We start from the raw sequence: 10,549 nt of genomic DNA on the forward strand, positions 1-10,549 counted from the left end.
AGATCCCATATCTTCTCAGAAAGAGGCAGTGGAAGCAACAACAACAACAACAACAACAACAACGGAATGAACATCCACCGAAGAAAGCTATGGCGGAAAATCGCCCAAGTCGGTCCAGGGAGCGGTCGGGCAGCACCGAATCGCACAAGGGATCGACATGGACCAACAGCCACGGCAGCAGACACCGCGACAGGAGCCGCTCTAGCTCCTTCCCAAGACTCCCCGGTGGAGGCGGTGGCGGCCACTCCAACTCCAAGTCCCGGCCCAGGTCTGAATCGAGATCGAGAGGATCCCCACTACGCGGAACCCCGGAGGGCTCTGGCGGGTACGACGGCAACAAAACGCAGGTGAGCTGGGCAGACACGGTCTCCGGCGCTGTTTCCCCATCTAATATAACGCCTAAAATAGAAGGGTCCGCCCTGGAGCAGGAAATGATCCAAATTAGAAAATTACTAGCGCAAATTACTCGTGAAAATGCTAAGCAGAGGGAGGAAATTCAACAATTAAAGCAAGAAAACGCTAGGCTTCAGCAGAATAGGACACACGAGCCAAGTCACACGCCTACCGCCAGTACGGCACAGACGCCTAGCCGCGAGTCAACGCCCGCTCTCGCGCAAATGACAGGGACGCCGCCCCACAAAAGAAAAGCCGAAGACGCGCCAGACGCGCAAAGCAGCGTCTCAACGCAGTTAGAAAAGCAAGTAGAGGGAATGTTTGTGGAGTTAACCAAGACGCTACAACAACAATTCGCCGGGTTACAAGCACAGTTCGTGGAAATTATACAAAGAATAGAAGGCATTGAAACCCGATTAACAGTTGTTGAAAACGCGCAAAAGGACTTGAGGCCTGCGGGAGTGGGACCGGTAAAAGCGACCACCAAACCATATCATCGACCCGTAGTGACAGAAACCAGTAAAGTCACCGGGGAGAATCAAACAATTAAACATGGCTCCGCGTAATAAATACATAATATGGCAATGGAACTGTCGCGGGTATCGCCGGAAACGGGGACACCTGCAGCAGTTCCTAAGTAGCAAGGAGGCCCCAGACGTCATCGCCCTGCAAGAAACGGGGGGACTGGCTAAATTCTCCGGTTACAAAGCATACGGTGCTTCCGACGAGAAGGCGTCTGTTACAACTCTCGTACATAGAAACCTTACGGTCATAGAACACACCACTGGCGTGACCGGTGTAGACCACGTCCTGATTGAAATCATTCCCATGCGCAAGGGAGAAGGAAGCCTTTTCATCTTAAATGTATACAGTAGCCCTCGACACAAGATGAGATTCGGCCCACTTTTTCGTAAATCTTTAAATTTAGCAGAAAGAAATGCAATGGTAATTGTAGGGGACTTTAATGCACCCCACGCGGCTTGGGGATACCGTTTGGAGAGCGTCAAGGGTCGTAATCTATGGCTAGACGCTCAGCAGGAGGGTTTCACTCTCATAACGGATCCACAGGCGCCCACTAGAATGGGTAACAGTGTCAGCAATGACACCACACCAGACCTAACTTTTACAAAGAACACACCTGATGCAAAATGGATAAACACGCAAGAAAATCTGGGTAGTGATCACTTCATTGTAGCAACAACTGTACACGCAGGCCCATCACGAAAGAAAGGCAGAAAAATAACAATTGTCGAATGGGACTCCTTCCGCAAAATCCGGGAGGAGGAAGCTGATGAAGTCATACATGACATCGATATTTGGACTAAAAAACTTCATCAAAGTGTGATACGAGCCACTAAGACTATTCCGGAAAAAGCAGGGATAGAGGAGGCGGACAGCAAACTCCTACATATGTGGGAGGCAAAAAGCAGTATGCAGAAACGCTGGAAGCAGCAAAAACTTAATAGAAACCTGAGAAGGAAAATCGCCATGCTCAATAAGGAAATAGAGGACTATGCGAATAGATTAAGCCGTCAAAATTGGGAGGCCACGTGCAACGCCATGGAGAGACAGATAGGGCTACCTAAAACCTGGAATCTTCTGCGTTATCTTTTAGACCCGGAAAACAGCAAGTCCACACAACGACACTGCCTGTACAAAATAATTCACAGATACAAAGGCACGGAAGAAGAACTTTTACAGGAACTACAAAGTCTATACGTAGGAAATACAACCAAAGAACAACAACATCCGTACACTGGTAAGGAAAACCCGTATCTTGACAGCCCCATAACCGAGGCTGAAGTTCGAGCGGAACTCATCAGGCTCAACACGAAATCCACGCCAGGACCGGATGGAATCACCAACAAGATCCTGAGAAATCTCGATGATGAATCTATCTCGGCCCTCACCAAGTATATTAATACCTGCTGGGAACAGGGTAATATTCCACGTCAATGGAAAACCGCCCGGGTTATAATGATTCCAAAGCCGGGAAAGAAACTTCAACTTGAGAATCTCAGGCCTATATCGTTAACGTCGTGTGCTGGCAAGCTCATGGAGCACGTCATCCTCACACGTCTAACTAATTACATGGAAGATAACGGCCTTTTTTTTCCCGCACACCATGATTGGATTTAGACCAAAACTGTCTACACAAGACATTCTGTTGCAAATCAAACACCAAATAATAGACGCGGGACCTCAAACACTAGATACAAAAGCTATCCTTGGTCTTGATCTTACGAAGGCCTTTGATAATATCACCCACAGGGCTATTTTAGAAAACTTGCAAGGCCTAGGAGTGGGCCAACGAACCCACGCGTATGTTAAAGACTTCCTCTCTGACCGTGTTGCGCAAATCACAATCGGTGAAGTGAAATCCAAAGAGATAAAACTCGGAAGCCGGGGCACACCACAAGGATCAGTCTTATCTCCCTTTCTTTTTAATGTAGCTATGATTGGCCTGCCAGCAGAACTAGAAAATATAGCAGGATTACAGCATAGCCTGTACGCCGATGATATCACCCTTTGGGTAACAGGTGGAAGTGATGGGCAGATTGAGGAAATCCTCCAAACAGCCGTGCATACAGTTGAGAAATATGTTGTGGATAAAGGATTGAGATGCTCGCCGCAAAAATCAGAATTACTTCTATACCGACCGACACGGAGGGGCTGTAAGAGTTCTACGGATAAACCAAACATCACGCTTTTTGTAAATGGCAACCAAATACCTATTGTCGACAGCATTAGAGTCCTCGGACTCCACGTATCAGCTAACGGTCACAGCGGGGAAACAATCAGAATACTAGAAAACAGCGCACAACAAACAATGAGACTAATTAAGAGAATAGCTAATCGCCATTATGGGATGAAAGAGAACAATCTGGTACGACTAGTCCAGGCTTTTGTCATCAGCCGCATAGTATATGTAACCCCTTACCTAAATCTCCAAATAGCAGAAAAGACAAAAATCGACGGCATCATTAGACGATCATTCAAACAAGCCATAGGTTTGCCGATAAACACATCAAATGACAGGCTCCTAGCCTTAGGTGTCCACAACACGCTCGAAGAACTCATAGAAGCCCATACGATAGCGCAATATGAAAGACTCTCACAAACACCTACTGGCAGACACATACTTAACAAGCTTAGAGTAACATACGCATCACAGTATGGCACTAAAGTAGACATTCCCCACGACATAAGGAAGCAGCTTATTATCCCACCGCTACCCAAAAACATGCATCCCGAACACCACAGGGAGAGGCGGGAGGAAAGGGCAAGGGCTATACACAGGAGATTCCAACGCTCTCAGGACGTGGTGTACGTCGACGCGGCAGAGTACACGACTACTCAGAATATGTGTATCGTTGCAGTGAACTCGGAAGGTGAGCGTAAGGTCAACGGATCTATTAAAACTAACAGAGCCGAGGTGGCTGAGGAATCGGCCATTGCTCTCGCGATGGCTTCCACACTGGCCACGATAATAGTCAGTGATTCTAAAACCGCCATTTTAAATTACGCAAAGGGACGCATCTCGCCGGAATCACAACGTATCCTGGAAAACTTTCGCGGTGAGCGGGTTGTCCATATCATCTGGGCGCCTGCGCACTCCTCTCTCCCCGGCAATGAGGCGGCCGACACCGTGGCTCGAGGACTCACAAACCGAGCCACCGGGGCGCCGCGGTTGGGGCTGACAGGGGACCGGATGGTTGGCTATAGGGAGATAACTAATCATTACAGATTGGGGAGGGTGCGTTTTCCTCCCGCACACCCATCACTTAATAAGCAGCAGGCGGTGGCATGGCGCCTCCTTCAAACAAATACATATCCGAATCCGGTGACTTACAATCATTATTACCCAGACCAATATTCGGCCAATTGTAAACTTTGTCAGGAAAGGGCGGACCTGGATCACATTATCTGGGCCTGCCCTCGGGCGCCCCGACAGGGCCAAAACATTCAGGATGGGAAGCAGTGGGAGACCGTGTTGCTCAGCTCGGCCCCCGAAGACCAACTTTTGGCTGTCCAGCAGGCCGAGGATGCCGCTAGAGCTCAAGGGCTTCTGGCCGCCATCTAGGCGGGGTTGGCCCCCCCACGAATCTGCCGGCTATATAAATAAAAGTTATTTCTCTCTCTCTCTCTCCAAGACCCTTTCGCTTCGCGATAGGAAAAAGGTTGCCGCTCCCCTTGACGCGAGAGTAGCGAGTACAGAGTTTTCAAGAAGAGGCGAGCAAAACAGATGATTATTGTTTGGGGACAATGTTTGTCCCGAACGGTGTAATTTTTTATTTGTGACTTATTTGTTATTATTATTATTATTATTATTATTATTATTATTATTATTATTATTATTATTATTATTATTATTATTTGTGTAAGGACTACCATATTTGACGGCAGTGCGTCGCTATACGTCGAATTTTTACGCTGATGGTCGGGCTGTCCTCACACTCCATCTCCCATCTCTTGCGCTTACAAAAGAGTCTGTCGACATGGGGCTAGTTCCATTTCATACATGGCAAGGGTTATTGGGTACTCCAGCTTTGTCCTGCATCAAACGGACTGACAACAACGATGACGACGATGATGATGACATTGTTCTAATGCTCGCTGTATAGATGGTTAAAAAGACGGCTAAGCGGAAGGCGGCCCATCTTGGGTCTCGTTCCAATACTGACGAATCCGGCAAGAGCTTCTTAATGACGGCCACCAACTCGGAAACGATGCATGCAACCTCGCTGTCCGAACAAGATGGCGGCAGAGCAGGGTGCTTGGAAGCTCGACGGGAAGATCGCCCGTGCACGCATGGAAACGTTACGCTTTCTGATGCTCTTAATGTAAGCTACGTAGTGTTTCTCATAGGTTGGCACATGGAAAGTGTTAAAATACAGCGATAACATATGCTTGTTTTTTTTTGTCTTTCTCAAACGGGAGCGAAGCTGTCCTCTTAGCAGTCAAAGTAGACTGTCGTCGATGCTGGGCAAAATTGTAACCCACCCGATTATTATTATTATTATTATTATTATTATTATTATTATTATTATTATTATTATTATTATTATTATTATTATTATTATTATTATTATTATGAGCGGCAGCCTGGAGTGCTGCTAAGGTATATGTGTATGTATATACATATTTTTTGTTTACAGCTACGTGACGAGGGTGCATCGGGAGGGTGTCAAGTACGAAGACATGTCCAAACAGTTGGCGGTGCCGGCACCCATCAACGACTGAAGAGTTGGGCCGGCGCGACCGACCTATCGATCACGCCGAAAGCTGATATTATAGCGGCGGCCACATGAAACGCATTTCTGACGTATTATCGGGAGTGTCGTCTTACAGCGTCCGCGCGTCCATATTTTTTTATACCTCACGAGAACGGCGACGTTACCTCGGCCGAAGTGCGCATCGCGAAGTACTTTCTGTCGCTGGTGCGAACGCGTGGGGACAGTGTTAGGCCTAAATTACCGCGTAATCGTGGCCAAGCGTGAATGGGAGGACGACATAACTCCAAAAAATATGTCGGAAACGCGTTACTTGTGGCTTCATCTTTATAGTTTAATGTATGTAATAGAGCATTTTAGCATAGCGTTATCGTTGCGCCGTTCTTGTTGACGAAAGCCCCTGCCGCCGATTGCGCATGCGTGGGTGTGCCGTACATTCCGAGGTGGAAAGCGGAGCGATAGTTACGCTATGCTAAAACGCTCTAATGTCACAGGCGTCTCCTGCAGCGTTTGCATGGATTCGCCAGTAACGTATCGAATCGCTACGCCTGTTCGATGTGCGAGTTGGCTTCAGCGAATCCATGTAAACGGCTAACACGTCGCGAGGTGGGGGTGTGGGGCTGTGGGGAGGGCAGGGTTAGTGAAAGGGTGCGTGCGACACTACTGGTGTAAAGGTGCTTCGGACGCATTATACGACGCGCCGTCACCGTCGCGCGACACCCTACAAACTGGGAACGTCGCCGCGTCGTGTTGACCTGAGGAGTCGGGCAATGCGACGTGTTAATGGTCCTGCGAGCACGGCTTCGCTCACGCACTTGGCGCAGACCCAAGTGCGTCACTGCGCATGCGCTTGGCTGCCTCCGAGGTCTGCGCGCAGACGCAATCGCTACTATATACGCCAGTCGCTCGAGGAGCGATGAAGCCCGCTTCCGACTCATGCGCGATCGAGACGCTCATCGGTATAGTTTCGGCTCTGAGCCACTGGACAGAAGCATATCAAGTAGGAGCACGACGCGCACATTAGCACCTATATAGTAACGAATGTATGCGTAAAGTGTGGCCCACTGTTTCAGTGAACACTCAGTCATGATATGGGGCGAGAGTTTCTGTCTATATGTCAAGGCTGAAAGCTGCCGGCTTTGCAGCGGACGACTTGAGGTATACGTGGCGATGGCCCCTTCCTACGAGCCTGCTCTTCGCATTGGCAGCGCTTCCACCAGGGCCCGCAGTTGGGGAGCACCCGCAAACTTTGATCGGCGCTCTTGAGTGTTCCGATTAACAGTGGGCCACACGGTGTGTGTGTGTGTTTTATTGCCTATACCTTTACGTGTCTGCTGGCTACGATCCCGATGCGCTTGCACATGCCTCGTGCGTGGCATCCGGTGCAATGGTCAAAGCTTCTCGCACATCTCGACTGGTGTGACGCGTGGCACCATCGTCGAACTACGCACAGTCACGATTACGTACCGCTGTTTGTCTTTAATTTGACTTACAACGCGTGAAAGCTGTTTCCTTCTGCAGCAGATGCGCTACCCTTCTAATATCAACAGTGCATGATTGCAGTTTTAACGTGTTTCTTTGCCGATGCTGCCGTGCCAGTCAATGCAGCGGTTTACTCTAAAACAAAATGGAATTGACGGCTGAATCGGTGTCGCAGGCGGCATGGTATTTTCTTTCTTTCTTGTTTTGTGTAGTTGTGGGCTATAATTGGCAACTTTTCATACAGTCTTCGCTAATGTGATCGAGTGTTCCTAAACTAGACCAAAGCAGTGCAATGTTTTGTAGCTTGTAAGTTTCTAGAGTGGCACCAGAGAAACGTTCCTAAGGGAGGTGCAGCAATCGTGTCTAAAGGTAGCTGCCACGCAGTCATTCGCCGCGATATCCCTTTAGCATTTCTATGCCATACCGTTGTTTACCGCGGAGCACCCCCAGGATTCATGGCAGCCTGACTCGAGTTGTTTCCCAAAAAAGCCATGTTGCAAACAAGCGTGGTGTCTCTCCAGCACAGAAGCGCAGACATTGTTACGCGCGGAGTATTAAAAAAAGAAACGATTGCGTTCATTCTTGTGCAGCGAACGCTTGCCGAAGAATCGCATGCGTTACGCCAAAGCATTTCCCAAGAGCTGCACTCTTTATAAGGGCCCACGATTTGTGCGTAGATCTCCGTTAGTCATGTTCTTTCTGTCGCGCAAGATCTAAAAAAAAAGAAAAAAAATCCGTCCATTTTTTACATACGCGTGTGGGGTGGTATTTTCCATCGATCACATTACAGAATACGTTGACCGTTGTGTGACGTAAGGTACGCCGCGACTCGTCTTTGTAGCGACGGTAGACTCTAGAACCGCACTAGACTCGGAAACTATAGACAGTAGACTTGAGTACTATACTAGGTTGGAAAGGGACGCTGATTGAAGGCGTGCCATTTGCTTTCGTCACATCCGCTTCCGCTGGCTTAGCCAATAAATGCACACCAGATAGTAATCGATAGATAATGCAACAGCAGCGCTCTGCATGCCTGCCCATGATTTTCACATTTGCAACCAGTTGTAGCTATGCTCGCAGCTTTGCAGCTTTTGATCGTCCCGCGACCTGCGCGATTTGGCCCGGGGATAGATCCGGTAGAGAGCGGGAAGTGGCCCGTGTATATTTGACGAAAAATGTCAGCCCCATGTGCAGAAAAGCTTCTTTAACGTACTTGCTGTATTATGTGCCATGCTACTAACGTACGCTTAATTTCCTATGGACACACGAAGAGCGTCTTTCAGTGGATGGTACTTTCCGAAGGTCATTGCTTGCATTTCACGATAGCTATGACGGGGTGTGCTCTATCCATGTTTAGTTTTCGTACGTTGTGCGTTTTATTTTTGCTCGTCGGTGATTTACGCGGGCACAGTCCTCTCACGTGTGCACTTCTGTAGAAAAATCTATGCTGCTTTTTATGCAGGCGATTAGAATATCGCAGCAGTTTTGTTCTTGCGTCTTTGCGTTCCCAGCGCGTTTAACTATGAATGGACGCAGCCCATGTGAAGCGCGGTCCGGTCACAGGAGCAGTTTGTTACTTTAACCAGCAAGAACTATGATGCGCTTTATCGGTAGGCTACGTAGTTCTTTGTCGACCGAGCTTTGAAAATACCTCATCGTCAGTACTACTCGTGTCATATTTATTTTGCGTTACTTCGAGAAGGAAGTAATCTTTGGTCAAACAAAAAAATTACGTGATGAAAGGTATGCTGACCACAACGTTATATGAAAAACAAAACTTCTTTGTACCTGACGCGCACGGTCCAACATTGCCTAGTGCAGTTGAGCCTGGACTGGGCCTCCCGATTCTAGGTTTGGGGTTTGGCGGCAGAAGCCTCGATCCGTATATCTTTGATCAAGGGTGTATCCCAACGCAATCTAGGGTGTATCCCAACGCAATCTACTTGTTGTGTTCAGATGACCTTCTCTCAACTTCTAACCTCAAAATACGTTACCCTTAGGGAGCAAACATGCGTGCGATTCGTTTTTTAAGTGTTTCGCTGTATAAACTGCTACCCGTATCATTGGAACGACTCAATAAAGAAAGGTGAACACATTCGGCACCGGTGTTGTGATGTTTGAAACGTGTTGCACAAATCGGATGTTCCTAACCTGTTCTTCACAACGGGCTGGACACGGCCTTGCCAAGGGCGAGGCCAGCTTCGCCGAATTCGACGTCTGTTTGTTACAGCATATTGGTGAGATTTAAGCGTGGCTGTGACATAACAGCGGCAGACCTACCTACGACGGAATGCCGCGAGATGTACCCGGAGGACATTGGTCCCGCTGGCGACGTGTGGTACTGTGATAAACTACACCAAGTTGTTGTCTAGGTCGTCAACAATGGTCAAACAATGGATATACCTTGAGCCATCGTTTGTTGACAAGAGGCACTTGTTTCGGTCGAGGCTTGACAGAGGACAAAGTCTCCCTCCTTGTCGAAATGTTGGCTCAAGCGACATCCATCGTTTGACCATTGTTCGTCGCCTCGTATTCATCTTCCTGTGCGCATCCATCTTGGTTAAAATCGTCCTTGTTTTGCAAGACTCTCGGCACCGAAAAGGAGGGGCGATAGAAAGAACATTTTCCTCCTGCTATTGTGCGGCTGTCTGCACGTTTACGCTGGCACATAAGCTGGACAGAGTCGGCCGTTGCGTGGAAGATTGCCGTGCTCTTCGGTTTAACACACCGCCGCTATAGATGTCGCCACTAGCGACGACGCTCGCCCCTTATGTATTCCAGTATTGCAGTTCACATCATCGCTGGTTTGCATACGCCGTGCTAAAACACGCTAGTGGCGCGTCTGGTTCGTCGATCCATTTGTTCAGTGATTACGACTCGTCAGCTACGACGTGAGCAAGATGAACTACGGCGTGAGCAATGTTGCAATAAGACTAATTGACAATTAATGTTTGTTTTCAAGTAGCCTCAATTCTTATTTGTTGTTTGCACACAACAAAGAAAATTGTGTGTACGTTTTTATCTTCTTGTAGGCTCATGTTTAACGCACGTAAAACATTTCAATGCTTTGATTATTTGCAAAGAAACGCACAGGCTTGTAAAAAAAAAGAAAAGACATCACACAATCTCAAAAACTGGTTACCATTTTTTTAGTGTTTTTTCTCCCTTCTGGCTATAGGCAAGTGCACCCTTGTGCATGTCACTCATGTGCTTGTCTCTGCGTGTACATATAAGAAACAAACAATTGCTTTTGTTACTTTATTAGATGTGGATGGGTCGGAATGAATATACAGCATTTTTTCTGCTTGGTGTTAACCGGAGACGCAGTGCTTCCCCGTTAAAAAACACAATTTTCTTTAACACAAATTTGTTAAAATGGTCCAGGCCTATACTTGTAGTGAAGACAAGAAGCATCTTGCGACAGTGAAAACTAAGCTGGA

At 47.8% G+C, this 10,549-nt stretch overlaps 1 protein-coding gene across 3 annotated transcripts in view; it reads left to right on the forward strand.

Moving 5' to 3' along the window:
• Positions 1–9,209, forward strand: part of LOC142560363 (putative peptidoglycan muropeptide transporter SLC46) — a 47,049-nt gene extending 37,840 nt beyond the window's left edge. For all 3 annotated transcript variants that reach the window (XM_075672409.1, XM_075672406.1, XM_075672407.1), the window contains one exon: positions 5,553–9,209. In XM_075672409.1, coding sequence (XP_075528524.1) covers positions 5,553–5,637 — 85 coding nt within the window. In that variant the 3' untranslated portion in view covers positions 5,638–9,209. The remainder of the gene's footprint in view (positions 1–5,552) is intronic.
• The last annotated feature ends 1,340 nt before the right edge of the window (positions 9,210–10,549 follow it).

Source organism: Dermacentor variabilis, chromosome 10 (genome assembly GCF_050947875.1).
Source record: "Dermacentor variabilis isolate Ectoservices chromosome 10, ASM5094787v1, whole genome shotgun sequence".
NCBI lineage: Eukaryota > Metazoa > Arthropoda > Arachnida > Ixodida > Ixodidae > Dermacentor > Dermacentor variabilis.